At 45.5% G+C, this 26,022-nt stretch overlaps 1 protein-coding gene across 9 annotated transcripts in view; it reads left to right on the plus strand.

Moving 5' to 3' along the window:
• DIXDC1 (DIX domain containing 1) overlaps window positions 1-26,022 on the plus strand; it is a 78,745-nt gene that overhangs the window by 3,907 nt on the left and 48,816 nt on the right. For 5 of the 9 annotated variants that reach the window (XR_014815229.1, XR_014815231.1, XR_014815233.1 and 2 more), the window contains exon 3: window positions 23,897-24,026. The exons of 1 other annotated variant lie outside the window; for it this stretch is intronic. Coding sequence is in view for 2 of the 8 variants with exons in the window: in XM_084976016.1 (XP_084832142.1) it covers window positions 23,897-24,026 (130 nt within the window). In the remaining 6 variants the exon portion in view is untranslated. Of the gene's footprint in view, window positions 1-6,669; window positions 6,878-23,896; window positions 24,027-26,022 lie in introns of those variants that run through there. 3 more of the 9 variants (XR_014815230.1, XM_003129869.6, XM_084976018.1) reach the window with 2 other exon arrangements.

Genomic DNA, 26,022 nt, shown 5'->3' on the forward strand with positions numbered 1-26,022 from the left:
TTTTTGAAATGTGAAATTAAAAAATTCATGTAACATATATTTGCATATCTGCTTTGGTACAGTTTATATTAAGCGCTAGCATCTGGTGATTTCTTTGGCAACATCCTACTCTAGTCTCACACCATTACATCTCTTTCTTCCTTTTTCTACCCACTCAGTCTGTCACAATCACCCTGTACACTCTGTCCCCGACATGCCAATATTGGAGCCTCAGTTTTACTAGTCTTCCTTTTACTATTCTTTCTTTCATTCTTGTTACTTACCTCTGTGTGTGTGTTTGTATGTATTTATGTGTAACTGTGACTTCTTGAAGTTGTTGCTAAAAGAATAGGACCTGGCATGTAATGACATGTAATAGGAGCTCCATATATATTTAATGAAGGGTTTTTGTTTTTGTTTTTCTTTTTAGGGCCACACCTGTGGCATATGGAAGTTCCCAGGCTAGGGGTCAAATCAGAGCTGCAGGTGTCGGCCTACGTCACAGCCACAGTAATGCAAGATCCAAGATGCATCTGACTTAAGCTGCAGTTTTCAGCAATGCTGGATCCTTAACTCTCTGATCGAGGCCAGAGATCTAACCCACATCCTCATGGATACTAGTCTTGGGTTCTTAACCCTCTGAGCCACAACAGAAACTCCCTTTTTTTTTTATTACTTAATGAATTTTATTACACTTATAGATGTACAACAATCACCACAACCAAATGTTACAGCATTTCCATCCCAAACCCTCAGTGCATCCCCACCCCCACCCCCGAACTCCCTTAATGAAGGTTTAATAGAAGTCTGCATTGAGGAAGGAGAGGAAAATATAGAAGGATACCAGATATTACTTATATTTGTCTTAGAAGTACAGTAAAAGATACAAAAATTCACGTTGCTAAATTAACTATAATTAAGTGCTAAATAGTATAGAGTAGAGTATGCTATCAACTTTGATTTTTTTTTTTTTTTTCTTTTTTGGCTGCCCCGAGGCACATGGAGTTCCTGGGCCAGGGATCAGATCAGAGCTGCCATTGCAACCTATACTGGATCTTTGACCCACTGTGCTGGGCCCAGGATCAAACCAAATCCCAGCGCTCCCAAGACACCATCCGTCCTGTTGCACCACAGTGGGAACTCCTCACCTTTGAATTTTAAAGAGAAGATTCGTTCATTCAGCCAATGTTTATTGAGTATTTACTACATGCCACGAAACAGTCTTGGTTCTAGAGATAAATCAGTAGGAAAGCATACAAAATTCCCTGCCCTCATGGAACTTGCATTCTGGGCAGAAGGAAGGCTGAATGTAAACAAATAAACACGTAAATATAAAATATGCAAGATGATGATGAATGTCAGGAAGAATAATAAAAATAAATCAGGCAAAGAAGTTTGGGCATGCTGAGGTGAGGAGGTGCTATCATTTCAAATAGAGTGGTCTGAAGAGTTCTCTTGCGATGCGGTGGGTTAAGGACCTGGCATTTGTCACTGGGGTTGCTACTGTGGCACAGGTTCAATCCCTGGCCAGGGAACTTCCGCATGCTGTGGGTGTAGCTAATAAAGAAATAAATGGAGTGGTCAGAGAAGGTCAAATGGATAAACGTATTTGAACAGAGACCTGAAAGAAGAGCAGGGATGCCCCATGGGTTATCTGGAAGGGGAGGGTTCCCGACAGATGTTGATCAGATCTGTCTTGATTTTAACAACAGGAGTCGTCAAAGGAGTTCCATAAGGAGCTGGAACTTGAACCAGACAGAGTGAAGGTTTGAGTAGCAGCAGTGTGAGAGATTTAGGCAGGGGACAGTCACCAAGGTCAGCAGGTGAAAATGAGCCTGTGAATCTCAGACAGTGAGGAGCCTGCTAACTGAGCTTAGGCAGTTGGGGGTGGGGAGGCCTTCCGAGCTGGGCATGAGGAACTTATGTCTGACATGCTAGGAAGAGGGAAGGTTTGAAGGTGTTTGAGCAGTTGAGCAGTGAGATGCATGTGTTGTCTAAGGAAGATTAAGGGCTGAGGAAAGACCTAGAGACAGAGCTGTTTAGGAGCCTGGACATGTTTGGGACCTTTTAGACATGAGCTTTTTTGTGTATATGCATTTATGGCGATGTCTCTGAAGAAACACACAATAGAAATTGTAAACATATGCTACTACCAAGGAACTTGCTAATGTGAGAAAACAGAAAAAGACTCAGGAATTATTCCAGAGAGTCACTGAAAGTATTTCCATTGACAATTTTAATTACTCGTTTCTTCAAACTGCCTTTCTGCGTCTTTATAGTCATTAATTATTGCCCATAATAGATGTGTTAAACTTTACACAGGTGTGAATTTCACAATTCTTCGTTCTGCACAGTGAGAAGTCACAGTCAATATTTTCACCAAAAGACAATTTTTTTTTTTTCTTTTTTAAGGCCACACCTGCGGCATATGGAGATTCCCAGGCTAGAGGTTAAATTGGAGCTACAGCTGCTGGCCTACGCCACAGCCACAGCCACTGCAGCACCAGACCTCAGGCAAGTCTGCATAGCTCATGGCACAGCCAGATCCTTAACCCACTAAACAAGGCCAGGGATGGAACCTGAAACCTCATGGTTCCTAGTTGGATTTGTTAACCACTGAGCCATGACGGGAACTCCCAAATGACAATTTTCTTAAAGGTTCAAAGACTTACTTAGGCTAACATGTTATTATCTTTATTAATAGACGTGATGAATGAGTTTGCCAGTGTTTGCTCCACTGGTTCATTCTTCCATTCTGCTAAAAACATACTGAGTTCCTTCTGTGTGGAAACTTCTTATGAAAATATTGCATAATGATTAAAAACCTGGATTGTGGCTTCTGCCACTTAGTAGCTCTGGGGCCAGGACATATATTTTCCATATGTAAAGAGGGGACCAAAAAAAAAACCCTGAAAAACCAAAAAACCCTACTGATGATGGTAACTGTGACTATCAAATGTACAGGGCTTGCCACATAGTAAAAGCTCAGTTTTGCTATTATTACTGTAAATAGATATTTGAGTAGCTTTTAGTTGATGAGGAAATTATCTGCCTTTAATGTTTTTTTAAAAATTTTTATTCAAGTATTGTTGATCTGTAGTGTTGTGTCCATTTCCGCTGTACAGCAGTGATTCAGCGCTCTCGCTCTCTCTCTATATAAACATACATAAGCTCTTTTTCAAATTCTTTTTCACTATGGTTTATCACAGGATACTGAATATTAGTTTCCCGTCCTATACGAACAGACCTTATTGTTTATCCACTGCCTTTATTGTTAAAGTACTGCAGTGAGTACTTTAATGGCACTTTAATGGTAAGGCAATGAGGAAGCCTGGTAGAATTTCAGAAATCAGGCAGCATGGCTGAGATATGCAGAAAGCATCTTGCTTAGACGCTGCCTTTCCCCCGGGCAGTGTGAACAACTGGCCTGCAGCAATGGGAGTGGTTCCAGCTACCCGGGCTGGCTTGCAGTTTTCTGTTGTACCAGCACTATGGGATGCAGATCATTGTCCTAGTTATTCCCAGTTCATTTAGCTAACCCACTTAGCCTCCCAGCTCTTGTGTTGGTATCACAATAGGGTGAGATGGAGAGGACAGAAGGAATGGTAAGTGTTAGTGCCGCTTAGAGCTAAAGCTCAATCCTTTACTCAGGTCACTTTCGAAGTCAGACCATGATACCTATGGTGAATATATCTTTTGAGGAAAAAAAAATTGAGACTGTCTGATCAAACAAGAATTTTGTGTTTTTTCCAAGTCTGAGAGGCAGACATTATGTGAATGTATTATAATTTTTGGAACATTTCAATAGTAGTGTGGGGATAATGGAACAGAACATTTTGATATTGTACTACCTACATTTAAATGAATTAATATTAAGTGCCATTTAAATTTTAGTTCCACCCTTGCATTTGCCATATTTCACGTTCTCATAAGCCACATACAGTGAGTGGCCTCTGGAATGGGCAGCAAAGATATGGAACATTTCTACCATCACAGAATGTTCTCTTGGACACTATTGCTATTGAATATGGGGTTGGCATTATTATAGACTTCCAAGGAATAGTGCAATCTTGGACCACATGCCCTATAATAGATCTTGTATCTATTTACCATGGTTCCCTCTAATTCCTCTGGTATAGGGCAAATAGCATAGGACTGGGCTTCAGAGGCTTTTGGTTCAGATCTTAGCTCCTGTATTGACTTGTTAAGTGTGAGCACCTCTGCTCATCTTGGTTCCTTCATCTGTGAAATGAGAGAGTTGGGCCAGATGAGATTTTTTTTTTTTTTTTTAAATGGCCGCACTTGCGGCACATGGAGGTTCCTGGGCGAGGGACTGAATTTGAGCCACAGCAGTGACGTATGCCTCTGCTGCAGCTGCCGCATTGCTGGATCTTTTAGCCCACTCTGCTGGACTGGAGATCAAACCCACAGAGATGCCACCATTCCTGTTGCACCACAGTGGGAACTACAGATGAAATCTTTTTTTTTGGAGCTTTGAATTCAGTGCTTTAATAAGTCTTTTCCCAAGAAACTTGAGCTCACAGGTCCTACTTTGATAAATAGCTTGTTTAAGAAACAGTGATCTCTTGGCCTAGATAACTGTCAGCAGGAACTTCCTCTCATGTCTCAATATTTTTTGCTGTGTCCAAAGCATGACTGGCTATCAAGCAGTCAGATCCCTCTCTCCAGGGATCCACCAATTAGGTGTTCTGGTTTTGCACACCATGTATGTAGATGTGTTGCATGCAATTTTATGCTCTTGGAAGTTTTATACTTCTCTTTAAAAAGGGCCTTGTTGCATTAACATGGGTTAGTGACTCAACTGAGTGTTGAGTCACTTATACCATGAGTCCATTACACCATGGACTAGGGTGGTGGTGAGGGGAGTTCTTAGCAACCAAATTTCCAAGCTAGATGATGAAGGACAGTGGTCTTCTGACTTGTGGGCTGTTTAGGTTCAGTTTGATCCAGTGTCATGGCTTTTCCCCAGCCTTAGCCAGAATTGAACCCACAGCATTCAACCAGCAACAGCCATTTAACACCTTGGCTGACTTCTGTTTCCTGCTTGCTGTGGTCAGAGGGAGGTGTGTCTTTTCTCAGAAGCATCTTTGTGTTTAGCAGCTTTAGACATTCAGGCAAGATGTAGCCAGTTCTGGCCGTTCTAAGTAAGGACGTTCTTCTCTAGTGACCCGAGGATGAGGTTAGGTTGAATAAAAGCCATTACTGACTTTTCTCGCTAAGGTACTAATGGGGGTTTGAGGAGGGAATCTGTGCCTTTGGAAAATCACTCCTGTAGAGTCCTAACTTCTGGAGTTCCTGTTGTGGAGCAGTGGAAACAAATCTAACTAGTACCCATGAGGATGCGGGTTTGATCCCTGGCCTCGCTCAGTGGGTTAAGGATCTGGTGTTGCTGTGAGCTGCAGTGTAGGTCACAGATATGACTTGGATCCTGCATTGCTGTGGCTGTGGTGTAGGCTGGCAACTGCAGCTCTGATTCGACCCCTGGCCTGGGAACTTCTATATGCCACAGGTGCAGCCCTAAAAAGCAAAAAAGAAGAAAGAAAAAATAGAGTCCTAACTTCTCAAACAGTCTCTCACTAACCAACTGTGTCCTTGGGCAAGGCCTGACCTTCTCTGAGCCTTAACACCCAGTAAACCCTTCCCTCCCATCTGGGATCACGAGGTGTAACATAATATGGGTGTTCTTTCAGCTTCCAGTTTTCCTATAGAAACAAGAGTGTGCACCAAGGACACAGATGACTAGTATTTTTAAAAATAAATAATCAAGACTGTGACTGGAATAACCAGAAACAAAGGGGAAGAGCTCTCTGTTTGTTTGAGGAAGCTCTTACCTAACCCTTTCCAGTGCACCAGGACATTGTACAATTATTTTCATTAAAACCCATTTAATTAAGTTAAAACTCATTTAAAATATGGTTTCACATTTTAGCGCTTATTTTCAAAAGAAAGAAAGCTTTTTTGGTAAAGACTTCTTCATCCTTGGTTTACCCTTGATGTCCCTATTTTGATCCTGTGATTGGTTTAGCACCACTTTATTAAATGTACCCCAATAACATCAATAACTAAAGCGCTCTACCCTCTCTTTGTGTCTGTCCCTTCTTGATACCCCTTCTTTAGCCTAACCTCACTGTCCAGGCCCCATATGGGAAAAGGTTGCTGGGGGTTAAAAAGCTAGTCTGGGAGTAAAAATCCTATGATTCACTCCCCTTCCCAGCCACCTTGCCTTGTGGTGGGGAGCTTGAGTTCTTTAGCCATCAGAGAAAGAGATAGATAGAGAGAGAGAGAGAGAGAGAGAGAGAGTGTGTGTGTGTGTGTGTGTGTGTGTGTGTGTGTAGGGCATCCACACGCAGCCATACCCCCTGTGCGTCCGTGTGTATTGGGGCGGGGGGCGGGGGGGCGCGCACGCTCCAGCAGCCCTGCTGTATGTGTGTGTCTGCAGCGCAGGCACATACGCCGCCGCTCCCCACGCCCGACCCCCGGCCCGGTGTGTGAGCGTGTGCGTGTGCGTGTGTGCGCGCGGCGCGGGGCTCTCCCTGACGCACGCCGGGCAGGGGGCCCCCAGGCAGCGCCCCTCCGCCTGGTGCGCGCCCAGCAGTTTCTATAGGAACCGCGACAGCGCGGGGCCCCTCCTGCAGATCCCCGGTGCGAGCATGCCCAGTGGAGGCCGCTAGTTTGGCCCGGGTCTGGGTTTCCAGTAAGTGGCATGCGGGACTCCGGAGACATCCCAATGAGCTGAGCCGGGAGTCTTTGTGTGCACGGGGAGGAGGAGGCGGCGGCCGCCGGCCCGGAGACCCCGCCCGGGGGGCCGGCAGGAACAATGCTAGCCTGTTTGACCCGGGGGAACTTACTGGACGTTCTGCAGGAGGGCTTCAATGAGGTAACTGCTCCTCCCACTCCCCAGCTCCCCCTGCCTTAACGCCTCCAGCCTCATCTCTGGAAGGGGTCCTCCTCCGCCTGCATCCTTACCGGACCCAGAACAACCCCCTGCAGAACCCCAAGCTAAGGTGGGGGTGGGTACAGTACAGAGGAGCCTGGTGAACCCGGAGGGATCAAAAGGGCCGACTGCTTCCAGCCAAGCTGGGCAATGACGTTCCCTGGTAGCTTGCCTGTGCCCAGAAGACAGGACCACGAATTCTGAGGTCATCTCCTTCCAGAAGAAGTGGTCTCATCCCTCTCTGGGCTTTGCCCGCAGGACATCCCCAGGGAAGCCCATGACTATATGGCAGAGGTGCTCCTTCTGTTTGAGGAGTAAGTGGGTGAGCCAAAGGAGGTGGCATGCATTGGTAGAAAGTTTGAGCAAGGGCAGGAGGAGTAGGTGGTCCACAGGAAGTGCCCACTTCGTGTTCACATCACTTTCTAAATCCAGGGCAGTGCATTCCCCCCAACCACCAGCCTGCTTGGCAGAGGGAACCTAAGAGGAGAGAGAGGTTTCTGGGCCTGATTCAGGGGAGCTGGGGTTTGCCCCTTTCGGTGTGAGAGGGGGGACCTAGGGCCTCAGTCGGACAGGCAGTGTGGGCTAGGGCTGGCGGACAGTCTTTTTCTCTTCACTTGCTTTTCTCTCAGAATTCTGGTGTTTATCCAGTTTTCTTTTCTAGTGACCCAGACCATTTGGGTTTAAGACCTTTGTCCCTTGTGGTTGGCTCCGATGTCCTCCATGGCTTCTGAGCCCCACCCGGTGGGTTGCCTTATCCCAGCATCCCTTACAAGGAGAGGTAGATGGTTAGTTGTCTTTCTTCCTTTCTCCCTCTTTTTCTTTCCACCTCTCCCTCTCTTCCCTTTATGGCGTTTTTTAAAGATTTTTTTTATTATAGTTGATTTACAATGTTGTGCCAATTTCTGCTGTACAGCATATTGACCCAGTTATACATATATACATCCTTTATCTCCTATATCTTCCATCACGTTCTATCACAAATGATTGGATATAGTTCCCTGTGCTATATAGCAGGACCTCATTGCCTATCCATTCTAAACGTGTAATATTTTTTAAAGTCAGTTTTTAATTAAACAGTTAACATATGAATCCATTCTCTTCATGATGATGAACCTCACAGGCAAGACTGAGTGCTTTGGCCGCCCCTGCCATCCTGGCCTTTTCCCCAGAGGTAGCCATTCTCATGAATTTGTGTATAAGATTTTCTTTCTACATCTGCACAGCAGGCTCTTTCCTTAATAGCTGTTTTTAATTAAGAAGCTCTGCAGCCTGACCTGCCTCAGATCCTTCCCCAGTCCTGGCCCCGGTGCCCCGGCCTTGTTCTTGACACAGAGGAAAACGGCGCAAATGCTATCCCCACCTCACTAACTGAGTCAGAGTTTTCCTTTGGCTGAGGGGTGTCATAGCCTTCACTGAAGGGCAGAGCTTGTGTCCCGTCTGCAGTGCGGGTCTCCCCATCTTTGCATCATTCCCCTTTGATCACGTGGAAGGGGATTGTTAACAAAGAGCCACAGTCTGAGAGTTGAAACAGACCAGCCAGGAAGCCACTCCTTGAGTGCTTCTAGTATTCCTGGTTCCTCTATTCTCACCCTCTGCCTTGGGGCCTCCCCTGATCTCAAGCCTCACAGAAGCTCCTTGGGCCTTCTTATGTCCTCCCTTCTTTGTAAGTCAGCCCCCAGGGATCAGGATCCATGGTCTTAAAGGGAGGAGGAAACCAGCACAGAGTCAGTCCTAGTCTTTGCCTTCTGCTCATTTCATCTCCGAACCTTTCAGCTGAAGAGCCAGGGAGACCAAGAGGCTTGGCTGTCTTTTCCAGGCTTTGGTGCTTCCATAAATGTCCCCTGATGTCCAATTCTTATAAAACATAAGGGAAAAGGAGAATTGGGAGAGTTTTCTTTTTGTGGTAGTAATAGAGTCTTCATAAAAGCAACAGTCAACTTTATAATTAATTCATCTTTAGAATAATGCAGTAATGTCTCTTGTCTCTGACATTTGATTTTCCTACTCATAAACTTCCCTCCACCCCCTCTACAGGCTAATGTACAATCTGTTCCCTTCTGTTAATAGATTTAAACTCTAATAGCCAATAGGTACAACATTTGGTTTCTCTGAGAAATTGACATTGTCTGAATAATACTAATAGTAGTATGTTTAATCTCAATGGTCCCTAGCAGTGTAATTCTTTCATATACATAGTAAATTAATTCCTTTCACATACAGTATCACACCTAGTGCTGCTGAATAATGGTACAGCTGGTCATTTCAGAATTGATGGGGCCCTGTTTGACCTATTCTAGCCTCTGGGGTTGCTTAATAGATCTTGTAATGTTCAGTGTCTTTTGTTCGAGTCATGTGATAAGGGTGTAAATAGGGACTTAAAAGCTCATGTCAGAATCCACTTCAGTTTCTCCGAGAAGCTCTTCCTGCTGGGGCTGAGAATACCACACGTGTATCCAGTCATCTCCTGGGAATGAGCCAAGCGTATCTGAAGCTCTTCTTTATCACCCAGATGCTTTATAGGTCTATGTGGTTAGGGCTGTGACCTCATTCTCCATGGCAGAGAAAACTGCCACAGGAAATGAAGCTGTGGCCCTAATTGGTTAATTATAAGGGAGCCCTGCAGCAGAGAAACCCTGTGCTCTGAATCAAGGCTTCCCTCTACCGCCGTTGGCTTCTGTTCTCAGTCTCTTTGCCGCTGTGCATGACTATGCAGGACAGAATTTTCTTCTGCCACATTCCTCAAATAAAGCCCTGGCCTCCACACAGCTGGTAAATTACTCCCAGAACGGATCCGTGTCAGTGTTGTGGATGCAGTCCCTCTTGTGGACATAGTGAATCTGCATTGTGGATTATCCACAAGTTTTGGCTCTTGCCTCCTTCTGTAGCCCACCCTGGCTGTCGTCCCCCATCCCCTGTGTTCTCGGCCTGGCCAGGCTTTCTGTCGGTCACAATTTCCCCATTCTGCACCTACCTCAAAATTATTTCTTTGCCTTCTTGGCCCCTTGGTATTGATGTTGTCATAGGAGTGTTGTCTTTGATTCATGTCAATATGAATTTCTGCAAGTGCTTTTTTTCGGGCCCAAATTGTCTTTCAAAAAAAAAACCGCGGGGTGGGGGGGGGGGAGTTCATGGCGCATCGGAAAGGAATCCAACTAGGAACCATGAGGTTACCGGTTCGATCCCTGGCCTTACTCAGTGGGTTAAGATCTGGCGTCTCCGTGAGCTGAGCTGTGGTGTAGGTCACAGACTTGGCTTGGATCCTGTGTTGCTGTGACTGTGGCACAGGTTGGCAGCTATAGATAGCTCTGATTTGACCCTTAGCCTGGGAACCTCCATAGCCACGGGTGTGGCCCTAAAAAACAAAGGAAAAAAAAAAAAGAAAGACTTTGGTGCTTGTTTGGAAAGGTTTTTAGTAGACCTGAGACTATGATATGGTTTGGCTGCTAAGCATTCATCCATTTAGTTATTTCAATTCATTATTGGGTGAGGGGATGGATAAAATAATTAAAAAAACATGTGGTCCCTGCTTCCAAGGAATTTATCGGGAGAAACTGATACGTATACTGCAAAAAAACCATAATATGCAGTAAGCATCATAAAAGAGGTGGTTTTTGTGGGAGATCAGAGAGTTATCTTACTCGACGGTATCATAAAAAGCACCAAATATTTACCAACCTGCATGCTTGCTGAGGCCAGACGTTTTCCCCTGCTCCACTGGTAAACTTACATGCAAGCGCTCCTTCCCCAAACATTCACTGAAGTTCTGTGTTTACCAGGCACCATGCCCGGTTCTGGAAATAGAAGTCAAAAACATAGAATCTGTGCCATGGAGCTCACAGGCCAGCAAAGATGGAGCAAGTGTTCGGAGTAGAAACCTGGGAAAACTGTGATGATCCAGAAATCTTGGTCGGTAGAGCCAAACAGTGCCTGGCTGGAGAGTGATGGCCTGAGGGACTGGAAGCTGTGGGAATGATCTATTAAAATGTTGGGCGACAGGAAATCAGTTGTCTGAGCCTTAACCTTTTAAACAGATGACTTGGAAGACTTTCCCTGCCCGTTTCCCTCCAACTAGAAACATAGACATTTAAATCCCATATTGAGATTCCTCTGCTTGACAAGCCCTGAGAAATATAGGAAGAGCCTTTGTCTGTGTCATCCCCATAAGGGGGACATAAGATGAGTAGAAGGGGATTGGCAGGTGGAGCAGCTGCAGGGGACATCGCTCCTGAGGGCCCCATGCCTTCCCTGGAGGAAAATTTGCAACATGGGCCAACTGGAGGCTCTCAGTCATTTCCACAGTGAACTCCTCTGTGCTTTACAATAGAAATGAAAGACCTGTTCCGACTTCAGTGTAACTGAGCACCACGCCCCCTAACCTTCTTTCTATCCTGACTGATTTCTGCTCTCCTCACCCAGGCTCCTTGGCTCTGTTCCCACAAGAGTCAGTGCCAGCTAAACAGATGCTCCCTAGCAGCAAGCTTGCAGGCTGTTTTATGTTCCTTGTGGTGAGTGATGGCCTGGCCAGGCATGTGGAACAGTGATTGGGCGCTGTTTGCCAGGTGCCACTCGCCCAGGCAGTTCAGAGAGTCAGGGGCGGGGTGGGGGTTGGGGGCCTGGAAATGCTTTGGCTTCCATGACTGTCCTTCTTGTCTAGGCTTTGAGAACCAAAGACTCAAAGTAACATTTTCCTAAATGTTTCCTTAGGTGTTACCGCCAAACCAGACCCCATTTGAGTGGTCATGGACATAACCTTCAGTGGTCAGGTATGGCAAGGGGGCCAATCCCCAAAGCCCTAAGGGTGGGCTCCATGCCGTTTCTAGGATAAGGGACACTCATAGACCATACACTGACACTTCATTCATTCATTCTTTTGCACGTATTTATTGAGCGCTCACCTTGTAATACACACTCATGAAGGAACAAAGGGTTTCTGTAACTTCTAACTAGTGGAAATTTTATTTTAGTTTTTTTTTGTTTTTTGTTTTTGTCTTTTGTCTTTTTAGGGCTGCACCTGTGGCATATGGAGGTTCCCAGGCTAGGGGTCGAATCGGAGCTGTAGCCACCAGCCTACGCTACAGCCACAGCAATGCCAGATCCGAGCCATGTCTGTGACCTACACCACAGCTCACGGCAACGCTGGATCCTTAACCCACTGAGCGAGGCCAGGGATAGAACCCACAACTTCATGGTTCCTAGTCGGATCTGTTTCTGCTGTGCCACGACGGGAACTCCACTAGTGGAAATTTTAAAATAAAGTCAGGAGATGATATCTTTCCAAAAGTTTTGAGCTCTTCAGTTTCTAATGTATTCTTGGACCTCTGGGCTGAACACGCATACAAAGAAGACATGTAATACTTTTACTCATGAACTTTATCTTTACCTAATTACCCACCAGTTTCAAAGAATAGCTCTTCCTGGTTCGGTAAAGGCCAGAAAGAGTTAACAGAAAAGAAATACGATATTGCATTTTTTTTTTTTTACAGCAGAATTTAGACCAGTAATAACTCAAGACTTCAAACCTCCTGCCTTCCTCTCAGTTGCACAGCAAGGTCTCCACCCACATCTCATCTTCTGCAGCTGGAGGGTCTCAGTGTTCCAAACAGGTGTCTGGTTTCACTGGAAAGTGGATTTCCTTCCTGAGTCCTGCAGGTCTCCTTCCCCAACTCTCTGTCTAGTGCCCTGCAAGAGCCCACTGCTGTTCGTGTTTGCCTTTCTTGCTTGTCGGAAGGGAGCCAGACAGCCAACTTCTTGGATGTTTCTACAGTGGGAAACACTAGACTTCCCTAGTGAAGCCCAGTCCATGCTTTTGCAACTCTGACCGAATAAGTCCCCTGCAGGAATTCTCTTTGACTTGGAGGCTTAAAAGAGATGGAGCAGAAACAGTGTTTACAGAGTAGTTTGGAAGGAAGTGCAGATCCCAGAGAAAAATAGAAAGTTACATTTGACGACCAGAAAGCTTTCAAGGTCATGCTTTCTCTCACACAGGAGGAAGGCGCACAGGATTCTATTCCGAAAGCGTTTTAACTCACCGTATTGGACAGTGGTGTGGGTGACCTGGAGGAAGATTGTGGCCTCAGCCGCTCCTTGGTATAACCACTGCCCTCACAACCTCAGACCAGTCCTGCTCACACAGCTTGGACTGGTGCTCCATCTCCTTTTCCTTCCGCTGAGGCCTGGTTCAGGTGGTCACAAAAAACTCACAGTGTTCCTAGACTTTCGGATGACATGGGCATCCTTCTTGCTTCCCCAGAACAAGTTAGAGATGTCAGTTCTGGTTTGAGATTCGTTCTGTGCTGTCATTGACATTGACTGTCCTGTTTCCTTTCTCAGTTTGGTTCTAAGTGTCAAGAACCCATCTTGAAGCAGCAGAAATAGAAAGTGGGATTTACTGGCTCATGGAATCCAAGGAAAGTCTGAAAAACTCACCCATGGAAAGGGCAAGGATGGGGCAGAGTCCCAGAAACAATGAAAATCAAGTTCTCAAACAGTGGCAGGCTCTCTCCCCTGCTCTCTGTCTCTTTCTGTAGGTAGCTCGAGTCTTTCTCACTAGAGATGGCCTTTCTCTCTCGGGTGGGTAACATGACTTATGGCAACATCTAACTTTATCACAGAGAGATGGAGACAGAGAGGAAAGTCTGATTCTGTTTCCAAATGCCAGATTGAAAAATTCCAGGCACTGGCTACATTTGACCAATCACCTCAGCTAGACCAGTCCCCTGCCACCAGTGGAGGGGGTTATATGAGACCCGCTGGTCCTGTGCCCACCACTGTGTGTGCAGAGGTCTTTCTATAGAAGGGAGTCACTGTGAGCTACAGCACTCCCAGGGGCCTGATTTGAACCTCATTATGGTCCCCCTGAGCTTCTCCAGCTGTTCTTGGAAACTAGATCAAGGACTGGGGACATGTTCGAGATGTACTTCATAATAACCCAGATATTCCTATTTTTGAACCTGTTGCACCTTGTCGTCACTGAATCATAGACTTAAAAAATGACAGTGCTAGCAGGAAACAAAATGCGGTGGGCATTTTTTTTGCCCAGCTGCTGAAAGGAGCCCTAAGGGGTAACTTCAAAATGGCTGGTGGTCCAGTGGCAGGGTGGATGGAGACAGAGAAAAAGAAAGTGAGTGAAACTAGCCCGTGGACCCCACCCCAGCCTTCACAAAGAAACTCTGCTTTTCCCTCTTTTATGTATCCAGACTTCATACAAGTTGCAATTTGAAAAATTATGAGACCAAAAAACCCAAGAAGAAAAAAATAAAACTACTGGTTCACCCCCCCAGAGGGTAACATCCTCTTACAGAAAGCTCATGGTATTGCATTTGCTGCAGGAGCAGCTCAAGTCAATTACAAAACCAAGCAGCAGAGCTGCTCTGGGCCCAGGCTTGCACCACAGGCCTTTTTTTAAAGATAAACATCTTGGTGGGGGAAGGAAAGTGGGTGGTGTGGCTGGTCCTCCTAAGTGTCTACTTTGTTCTTCAAATCAATTTTTTTTTTTTTTAAAGCCAGCAGTAGGCATTTACATTGAGAGCAAGGTCTTGCCTGCTCCTGAGTGAGAAGTATAGGAATCTTCAAAGAGGAGGCAAGCTGAGGCTTAGTTTAGCAGTCAGCTCCCAACTTAGATTTAAAGGGTGGGGAGAAGACCTGAAGTCAATGTGACCCTTAACCTGTGGACAGGAATTGCCCCACTCCCTTGTGAATCTCTCAGCTCTTTGTTAGATGCCACTTAACAGATCACCAGGCCAACAGTAGTGACATGACAAAGGCCTCTCTTCAATTAAAATTTTTTTTATCAGTGATTTCATTGAAGGAATGCTTATCAGTTTTTAAAATCACATGAATCTGGGCAGAATGGCAAAACCCACCAGCATTCTAACATCTACCATTGCCTGGAATGACTTCAGGATCCACGATGGAGACAGTCCAGCCTCCCAGTCCCCCGGACTGTCCCCACTGCAGTGATCGTCCCCCTCTGTGCCATTTCACTAAGGCCACAACCTGAAACTTATTCCACAGAATTGCCCCACCCCTGAAGTCTTGAACTCTGAAACTCTACCGTGTGCTCAAAGTCCCCATTCCCACTACGTTTATTTTCAGTGGCATCGAGTTCTCTTCTCCTTACGCTTCTCCATCTTCTCAGTTTAGCAGCTTTCCTTTAATCTCTTCTCCCTGATGCAGGTTCCACCATCAGTCCTATCAAATGTATTCTCACCACCATCCTTGCTTCCTTTACCTGGTGACCGCTGCCTCTCCTCTGACCATTTCCAGTCCTATATTAGCTTTTTTCTGGTTTCCAGGCCTGCTGCGCATTTCTGGAGGAAATCATATAACCTCGCTGATTGATTCAATTACAAAATGATGATTTCCAGCCCCAGCTGAGTCCTTGGTGCTGCCAGGAGATTTTTTTTTTTTTTTTTTTTTTTTAATCCCTCCCTCCCACTGCCAGGAGATCTCGGTCACTGTTCTTTCCAGCTTCGCACAAGGTCCCTTTCCTGAGGCCTCCTTCCCTTTCACTGTCCCTTTCACTCTCCGCAGACACACCTGCCCACTTCATCATGAATGGAGGGGCACTTGGACCTGAGCCCCTGCAGCTGCCCTCTTCCCCACCTGCACATTTCCCCACAGAGGTACCTCCTCCTGCCTCTCATGATCAGAGGAGGAAGCAGCCCTCTTCCCCTCTTCTGAAACCTCCTGCCTCTTTCGCTCCCCTCCCCTTGTGTCCGGTTCTCCTTCACGAACCGCTCACCTCAGCCTGCAGATGTCCTCACATCCTAAAAACCCGCATTCCCTCCACCTCCCTCTCCAGCCACACCCTCTCTCCTCCCCTCGCTGTTTCTGTTTACTTCCTGAGGTCTTCTCAGTTCACTGCCATCTGACTTTTCATCCCCATCTTAGTTCTCAAGAGGGTCCCCAAAGTCGGTTCAGTGTTACATGAAATGGGCTTTCCAGTCCTCAGCCCGGCTTTCCTCAGCATTTGACCTTCTTGAGCACCTGCCTTAACACTCTCTGGTCTGTGGATTCCCACACAACACTTCCTCGGCTCCTCTTCTGTCCCTCTGACTGCATGTTCTAAAATAATTTTTTCTTGCTCACTTCACGTGTCCCTTTAATGTTGATGTGCCCTGGCCCCTTCCCTGAGTTTTCCGTCCTTTTCTGTCGTTGTATGTTTTCTTTGGTGTAGTAGAAATAATGCATTCCTTGGAGGAAGATGGAGTGGGGTCAGATTCCATTTTTTCCGCTTATTAGTGATGTGATCTCGAGCAAGGCTTCCCATGTGAAAGATGGGGCTCAAGATGTTGATTTTAATGACTGGGTATGAGGCTTAAAGGAGATAATGCCCATAAAGGGCTTCATTCAGTGGCTGACAAGGATTGGCACTCAGTGCATTTTCATTCTCTTCTTTCCCTTCACTGCCCCCTCTCCCGACTCCCTTTCCTGCCAAATAACTTCCCTTTCTTTCCTTCCTTCCTTCCTTCCGCCTGCCTGCCTGTCTTCTTAGGGCTGCGCCCAAGGCATATGGAAGTTCTGAGGCTAGAAGTCAAATCGGAGGTGTAGCTGCCAGCCACAGCCACAGCAACTTGGGATCAGAGCTGCGTCTGCGAGCTACACCACAGCTCACGGCAATGCCGGATCCCTAACCCACTGATCGAGGCCTGGGATCAAACCTGCATCCTCATGGATACTAGTCGGCTTTGTTACCGCTGAGCCACAACAGGAACTCTGCCAAATAACTTCTTATAGCTCACCTTACTTTTGGGGATGTTGTAGATCCCAGGATTTGGAGTCAGCACAGAGCTGAGATCCTTGTTCTGCCACTGACTGGCTGTGTGACGCTAGGCTGCCTGTTGCTCTGAATCTTGGCTTTCACATCTATAATATGAGAATAGTAGTTTCACACCGCTAATCAATGTAGGGGAGGGGAATAGCTATATTTATATATGAATAACACGGGGGTTAGGGGTGCCAACCTTCTGTATAGTGGAAAAACTACAAAACTTATAGTTGGCCCTCTGTCCCCAGGGTTCTGCATCAACTAGCTGCAGATGGTGTAGTACTATGGGATTTACCATTGAAAAATATCTGGGTGTAAGTGGAGGCACACAGTTCAAGCCCATGTTCAAGGGTTTGAACACATGCACACACAGTATCTATATCTGTCTGTATGTCTATGAGAAGATGTGGTGAAATGCCTACCATATACCTGGCATGTAGTAAGTGCTTAGTAGACGGTCTTATTTGCACCTGTGACTATGCCTGTCACACACAGATGCTCTCAAGCATCTGTCTCCCACCTCACACCCATCTCGTGTGCTCTGGACCTGTGTTTTGCCAACTGGCTACAGAACATCTCTACCCTGATGTTTGGCAAATGGCTCAGACTGTTGTTAAGAACTGAACTGTTTGGAGTTCTGTTGTGGCTCAGGGGTAACAAACCTGACTAGTATCCATGAAGGTGCAGGTTTGATCCCTGGGCTCGCTCAGTGGGTTAAGGATCTGGTGTTGCAGGGAGCTATGGTGTAGGTTGAAGACATGGCTTGGATCCTGTGTTGCTGTGGCTGTAGTGTAGCCTGGCAGCTGTAGCTCCGATTCGACGCCAGCCTGGGAACTTTCATATGTCGATGATTCGGACCTAAAAAGACAAAAAAAAAAAAAAAAAAAACAAAAAACCTGAGCTGTTTGCTTTTCCCCAGTTCTTGCTCTTCACATTTTCTCCATGTTAGTTAAAGCATCACCATCCCTTCAGGGGTGACTTTTTTGGACTCTCTTTTTGTCATTGCCTACCTTCCGTCAGTCCTCTCTGACTTATTTCTGCACTTTGTTCTTTTCTAACCTTTCCACTTTGTTTAGAAAACAGTACTATCTTCTCTCACTTGAATTATTGCCTGGATGCTCCTCTTTCTGTCCCATATCCTACTCTGTGTCTTTCTAAGATACAGGTCTCCCAGTTTGCCTCTCCTGTTTCAAAACTCCATGCTTTCCTGTTGAAGGTCTTTAAGCCTTAAGTTTAAGTTCTGGTAGTTCTCATGCTGACCTATTTCTTCATCATCACTGCCTGCTGCTGATTGCTCTGCCCACACTCTAATTTGTTAACCGGCTAGTCCTCCAAGATACCATATGCCTTCAGGCTCTTCCATTGTTTGTTTCTTTTTTTTAAATCATCTCTTCCCAGGATGCCCTTTTCTTTTATCCAGTTGGCAAACATCCTTAAAGAACCAGACAAACATCTTCCCTCTTGACCCTTCCCTGATGCCCATATCCTTCTTCCTGTTGTTCCTTCTGTCCATAAATATTGTGTGTTTTTTTAATACTTTTCAATTGTCACAGCAATCACTTTGTGGCTTAGTTATTTATATACTCGTAATCACTGGGCTTGGCACAATGCCTGGCAGTGTTGGTTGATTTGAATAAATGAATGCATGAAATAACAGGGTCTGGGAGGATCTCGTGCGATGGGATCTAACAAGTCGAAATTTATTAAAGGTACATGTATTCAAGAATGAAAATCAAGAGATTGGCTTAGTAGCAGAATGTGTTAAACATTTTTAGGCGTTTGGTCGATGGCACTGTGTGGGTCCGCAGTGTAAGGTGGCAACAAAAAAAAGAAGTAGAAGAGGATGAGGAAGAGGGGGAGGAAAAGGAGAAAAGAATGTGAAATACCTTGGATAAGAAAGCTGAGTGTCTGATTTTATACCCACAGGATTGTATTTGGTTCTGGATATTATGCTTTTAAAGGAATTTAGGCCAGAATAGTGACAGTTCTCTTAGAAACCTTTTCTTTTTTCTTTTCTTTTCTTTTGGCTTTTTAGGGCCGAAGCTTCGGCATATGGAGGTTCCCAGGCTCAGCATCTAAACGGAGCTGCAGCTGCTGGCCTCTGCCACAGCCACAGCAACACCAGATCTGAGCTGCATCTGCGACCTACACCATAGCTCACGGCAATGCAATACCAGATCCATAACCCACTGAGCAGGGCCAAGGATCGAACCCACATCCTAATGGATGCTAGTTGGATTTGTTAATCACCGAGCCACGACAGGAATTTCAAAGGTAGTTTTATTATTAGGAAATCCCCATATACCATATTAACAAGTCTCAGGAAAAATAATCATAGAATTATCTCCATAAATGCTGACAAAACTTTCATCAAAATTTAGCATCTATTCCTTATAAAACCACTCAAGAAAATAATACTTGATGGATTCTTTCTTAACATGATAAAATATATATACCTTATTCCTAAAACCAGTCACTTTCTAAATTAGGAAATATACAAGTATTTTCTCTAAGTCCAGAGACAAGAGAAGGATGCCCACTATCTTCACTATCTTCACTATTATTCAGCATTGTACCGGAGGTATTTAGAAATTGATTAGAGGCACAATGCCAGGTAAAGAAGTAAAATGACTTCTTTTTGTGTATAATATAATAGTGATCCTGGAAATCATTGAGAATCATTGATAAAACTCCAACAAAAAGAAAAGGTAGCAAGATATAATAGTAACCCATTGAAATTAACAGCTTTCGCATATACAGAGAGTAACTCATTAGAGAAAGTCTGGTAGAGAAAACCTCATTTAAAATCACAATGAGGAGTTCCTGTCGTGGCGCAGTGGTTAACGAATCCGACTAGGAACCATGAGGTTGCGGGTTCGGTCCCTGCCCTTGCTCAGTGGGTTAACGATCCGGCGTTGCCATGAGCTGTGGTGTAGGTTGCAGACGCGGCTTGGATCCCGCGTTGCTGTGGCTCTGGTGTAGGCCGGTGGCTACAGCTCTGATCGACCCCTAGCCTGGGGAACCTCCATATGCCGCGGGAGCGGCCCAAGAAATAGCTAAAAAGACAAAAAATAAATAAATAAATAAATAAAATAAAATAAAATAAAATCACAATGAATGAGAATTGACCTGCTGTGTAGCACTGGGAACCATGTCTGGTCACTGGTGATGGAACATGATAATGTGAGAAAAAAGAATATATACATGTATGTGTAACTGGGTCATCTTGCTGTGCAGCAGAAAATTGACAGAACAGTGTAAATTAGCTATAATGGAAAAAATAAAAATAATTTAAAAATTGAATACTTAGAAATGAACTTAACAAGAAATTAATAAGAAATTAAGACCTACAAGAGGAAAACTTTAAACCACCCCCAAAAGACACACATTTAAACAAATGGAAAGACACCCTCTATTCTTCAATAGGATGATTCCGCATCATAAAGATGACAGTTCCCATCGTGGCTCAGCAGTTAACAAACCTGATTATCATCCATGAGGACGAGGGTTTGATCCCTGGCCTTGCTCAGTGGGTTAAGGATCTGGCGTTGCTGGGAGCTGGGGTGTAGGTTGCAGACGTGGCTCGGATCCCATGTTGCTGTGGCTGTGGTGGTGTGGAAGGAGGATTGGACTTGGGAGTCAGAGTGAATGTCATATTTGTAGCTTATGGAGTGACCTTGAACAATTTATTTTACCATTTTTGAGGCTCAGTTTCCAGTTAGCAGAATAGATACAGTAAAATCTCCCTGGCCAATGAGCATTAGAGAAACTGTTTAAAGGACCCAGCATGGCTCTTGACACAGAGTAGGTGTTCAGAAAAGTGACAGTTATCATCATGTATGCTATAGACTGCTCTTTATTGGAAGACTAGAGCTATGATTAATGTGCATGAAAAGTACTGTTAGGAACCTCAAAGCAGTTTTGCATCGAGACACCTTTCTTCTATTCAACAGCCAGAAGAAAGCTGTAGTTATGTAGGTAAAATTATCTTGGCTTAATGAAAAACACTTGTTCTTGTCTGCCCCTGCATCAGTAACTTTTACAATCACTTTAAGTCTTGGCCTGATGAAATGTGGCAAATGATTCACTGATTCAAACAGATATGTGTTAAGTACCTATTACTCCTGAGTTCAACTCTTATTATAACTTCCTGCATGGAGCGGAATTCAGACCAGAGCTCCTTTGAGCTCACTGTCCTCTTTGCTGCTTTTCCTCCTGTAGGAAACCGCCTGACCATGGGCTTCAGGTTGGGTTAATACTCTTCTTAGCACCTTGTACACCCTGCCATGATGCTTGTCTCTGCCGGCCTGCAAGCTTCTCCTCCTCTTCCTCTCTTCTCTTTTTTCCTGTGAACTTCTTGAAGGCCTAAGGCTCTTTGTAGCCCCATAATAGCACTCTCCTGCATGTCACTTATTGTTGAACCAATTGGGTGACATAGGACGTCCTCAGGGAGCTCAGAATCTGAGGGGTTGGGAAGGGTCAGGGAAGGCTTCCTGGAAGAGATGATGCCTGAGCTGAGATTTAAGAGGAGATGGCAGGCAGGGGGAGGCAGGGTGGCTGGACCACGTGGCGGGTTTGGGGCACTGCATGAGGATTGAACGGAGTGAACCATGGGGGGCAGTTGTGGGGGAGGGGAGGCAGGGAGTGAGTGAAGCTGGAGAAGAAGTAAATGCCAGTTTGCCAGTTCGTGACAGACTTACAGGCAGCTAAGGAGATTGGATTTTATCTTGAGAATGATGAGAAGCCAGGGAAGGATTTTAAGCAGGAATGTATGCAGGGTGGGTCAAGGGTGATATTAGATCCAGGGAGATGGGTGAGGAGTTTTGTACAGAAGCCAGGTAATCAGACCCAGCTGTTACCCTTAATGCCTTTCTGGTCTTAACCTGTTTTCCCTGGAGCACAGTGGTTTACTCTGCAGGTGCCCTTTGCCTGGCCTGCCTCGCCCAGTGCTGTGCTGGGAGCAGACCTAAACGGGAGTCTGGCCCACATTAAGGCAGAAGGTGTAACGGCTTGTATTCTGCAGAGTGAGTTGAATAGTAAGAGGTCCTTGGTAAATGCTTGGGCCACCTTTACTGGGTTTCATTACCAAGTCTGCTATGTCCTAGCTAGGGGAACATTGGAGAAGTCACAGAATTTCTCTGAACCCCATTCATAGAATGGAAATGGTACTGACCCTTCAGTGCTGTCCTGAGAATTGAATTAGATGATGATAATGAAAATAATAATGACCATTTAGTAAGCATCAACTGTGTGACAGGCTATGTCCAGGTACATTATTAACTCATTAAAACATAAATACCAAAAATAGTATGTGGTTCATGGTAGGTACTTGATAAATAAATTCCTCCCCGCACCTCCTGTTGATCATCGCACTTGCTGCAATGTGTCAGTAGCTGGTAGATTATTGCCTTAGCACTGCCTCCCGAAGGACTTTATTTATTCCCACAAATTGACATAGAGAGAGAAAAATAGTGAAGATTTAATTTAAGCTCAGGAAGCAGCCAGTGAGTAATTTCCAACATCATTTCATGAAGGAAGTACCTGAGGCTTAGAAATCAACAGAACTTTAACCAAATTATGATTAATACCATTAGCCCTTGAACTTCAACTTTAGGTTCAGGGTCTTGGACTTCTACAGAAACCAGACAGGGCTACTGCCTGTACCATGACATTGTTCATGTGTTATTTTGATATTTATACATTATTTATATTATTTGGGGTGCCCATCTTCACACCAAATAATCAGAACAAACACTTGACTACAAGCTCTGTTTAAAAGGGAATATGGGAGTTCCCATTGTGGCGCAGAGGAAACGAATCTGACTAGGAACCATGAGGTTGCAGGTTCAATCCCTGACCTTGCTCAGTGAGTTAAGGATCCGGTGTTGCCCTGAGCTGTGGTGTAGGTGGAAGACGCGGCTCAGATCTGGCATTGCTGTGGCTGTGGTGTAGGCCGGCGGCTATAGCTCTGATTAGACCCCTAGCCTGGGAACCTCCATATGCTGTGGGTGTGGCCCTAAAAAGACAAAAGACAAAAAAAAAAAAAAAAAAAAGGAATATGTAAGGCTCTCTAAAGAGTTGGGAAGAGTTATATGTCCTACCTGGATCTGACAGGCTCCTGATGTTATGGGGCCCTAGGTTTGTCTGAAAATAAATGAGAATAAGTGAAGGCTCCCCATCCAACCCTGTTCTTCAGGAACACTGCTCATCGTAGTCTTTCTTTTTCACTTCTTTGTGCAGGTTTTAGGTAACTAGATTCTCTCTGATAATATAAGCATGGAATAAAACTGACTCTGTAGCAATCCCAGGATTATAGGCTCAGGAGAATAAAGCTTGGGTGATTTCAGGTATGCCTCATTGTAAAGAAAGCAGCTATGGGAGTGGGAGTTCTGAGCTTGGTTTGTTGTTGATTCCAGGTTCCCCAAGAACAATTCTTAGGAGTATCCCAGTCCATTGTGTGCACAGGACATGAGTGATTGCTCCTGAGAAGCACGGTGGATTGCTGGCAGCAGTGATGACACAAAAACTGGCTGTGGGCTGTTTCTGTTGTGGGTCAGTGGGTTAAGAACCTGACACAGTCTCCATGAGGATGTGGGTTTGATCCCTGGCCTCACTCAGTGGGTTAAGGATCCGGCGTCACTGTGACTGTGTCGTAAGCTGGCAGTGCAGCTCCAGTTCGTTCCCGTCGTGGCGCAGAGGAAACTAATCTGACTAGGAACCATGAGGTTGCGGGTTCAATCCCTGACCTTGCTCAGTGAGTTAAGGATCCGGCGTTGCCGTGAGCTGCGGTGTAGGAAATTCCATATTGCACAGGTGTGGCCCTAAAAAGAGAAGACAAAATGAAACAAAGGAAAAAAACCCTAACTGTGATTCTGGCTCAGCCTTTATTCCTGGTCATCAACAGAGCAAAATTCAAGGAAAGCAGGAGTCCTAATCACTGAAACCCTCGTCTGCGTATCTGTGTCTACACTGCCACCCAAGTCAGAGCTTAGCTTGTCCCTGGAGACTAGCAGAAACCTAGAGAATTTGTGAACATGCTCCACATCTGACTATCTTTCTTGCTTAAAAGCTTCTCCTCCTCCCTCTGGATATCGATTGCCCACCGAAGCCCATCAAATGCTGCCTTGGTGGGTGCAGGGAGGGATGAGAAAAACACGCAGCCTTTCCCTTATTTCCAACCTTTCATTTTCCAGCAACAGCTGCAGGCGTATGTGGCCTGGGTGAACGCACAGCTGAAGAAGAGGCCGGCGGTGAAGCCTGTGCAGGACCTGCGGCAGGACCTCCGCGATGGGGTGATCCTGGCATATCTCATCGAGATTGTTGGTCAGTTGGCCCCGGACCCTGATGCTGGCATAAACCAGAACATATCTTCCATATGCCCTTCAGGGCAGATTGCTCCTTCTTTAAAATAGATGGAAGTGGAAGTAGAGAAGACTTAAGATACTTGCCCACAGTTAATTAACGTCATTTATTAGTCAGTAAACACCGTGTTCCAGGTGCTGTATTAAGGCTTTGGGAATATGACGATGAGCACAGTCTGTGCTCTCAAAAGTCTCCCAGTCTAGTTGGAAAGACTGGAAAGTGAAGTCACTTCTGCTAATGGACTTAATACTCTGATGGGGCAAGTACAGATAGGAGCTCATGGGCGGCACCCAACGCAGTCTTTGGGGTTCAGGGATGGCTTGCCAGAAGATTTGATGTCTAAATGGAGGCTGGAAAAGGAAGTGGTAACCAGGAAAAAAAGTGTGTTAGCAGCAAAGGGGCCCATCTAGGATATTCACTACCGTAATACTTCACGAGAGGGCTTGTCCTCTTGAAGTCCTGGCGTTATTGCCAGTCATTCTTTTTCTTCTTTTTTTCTTTTTTGGCTGCGATATGCAGTGGCTTGATGTGGGTTCTCAATTCCCAGACCTGGGATTGAACCCGGGCCACAGCAGTGAAAGCACTGAATCCTAACCACTAGACCACCAGGGAACTCCTCAGTCATTCATGTGTGTGTGTGTGTGTGTGTGTGTGTGTGTGTGTGTGTGTGTTTAGGGCTGAATCTGTGGCATATGTAGGTTCCCAGGATAGGGGGCAAATCAGAGCTGCAGCTACAGGCCTAATGCCACAGCCACAGCAACGCCAGATCCAAGCCTCCTCCTCTGCCTACTCCGCAGCTCATGGCAACACTGGATCCTTAACCCACTTTGCGAGGCCAGGATTTGTACCTGTGTCCTCATGGATACTAGTCAGGTTTGTTACTTCTGAGCCACAATGGGATCTCCCCAGTCATAACCTTATTTCCCTAGCATACGTCCGTAGCTCTGTTATTATTTCTCTCACCAAATGATAATTGTTTACCCATCTGTCTCTCCTTAATAGAGAGCTCTTGGAGTTCCCGTCATGGCACAGAGGTAATGAATTTGACTAGGAACTGTGAGGCTGCAGGTTCGATCCCTGGCCTCGATCAATGGGTTAAGGATCGGGCGTGGCTGTGAGCTGTGGTGTAGGTCAAAGACGCAGCTTGGATCCCGCGTTGCTGTGGCTCTGGCGTAGGCTGGCAGCTACAGCTCCGATTAGACCCCTATCCTGGGAACCTCCATATGCTGCGGGGGGAACCTCCATATGCTGCGGGTGGGGCCCCCCCCAAAAAAAAGAACTGAGCTCTTTAAGAACAGGTACAGTGTATTTTTTGTTTGTTCGTTTCCATAACCCTAAACCAAGTGCAGGCACATAATAGGTACTCAGACATTCATTTTCATAGAAGTCAGCTCACTTTGCATAGAGCCTTTGACAAAGCGGGCTTTGTGAGTGGTATGTAGGATGGCAGCTTTGCTACAGGCAGCCTATCCATGAAAACCTCATTCAGACAGCTCAAGGATTCATCAGTATTTGCTTATAATGATAGTAACCATGGTAATAGTAATAGCAGCTGCTATGTATTGAACACTTTTTCATTTAATTTCATTTAATTATCAACCTTTGAGAAATATAATATTATCCCGATTTTCAGGAAACAAACTTAAAGATCATTTATAAAAATAAGTAAATTCATCAAACACTATATTTATATTTTATAAATGTTTTAAAATCTCAAGCATCAGAGTTCCCATCATGGCTCAGTGGTTAACGAATCTGACCAGGAACGATGAGGTTGTGGGTTCAGTCCCTGGCCTCGCTCAGTGGGTTAAGGATTCAGCGTTGCCGTGAGCTGTGGTGTAGGTTGAAGACGCGGCTTGGATCTGGCATTGCTATGGCTGTGGTGTAGGCCAGTAGCTACAGCTCCGATTAGACCCCTAGCCTGGGAACTGCCATATGCTGCAGTTGCAGCCCTAGG

The sequence above is a fragment of the Sus scrofa genome, chromosome 9 (assembly GCF_054392235.1).
Source record: "Sus scrofa isolate SSC_HxYL_T2T_F1_AM1 chromosome 9, Sscrofa_HxYL_maternal_Yorkshire_Landrace_v2.0, whole genome shotgun sequence".
NCBI classification, from domain to species: domain Eukaryota; kingdom Metazoa; phylum Chordata; class Mammalia; order Artiodactyla; family Suidae; genus Sus; species Sus scrofa.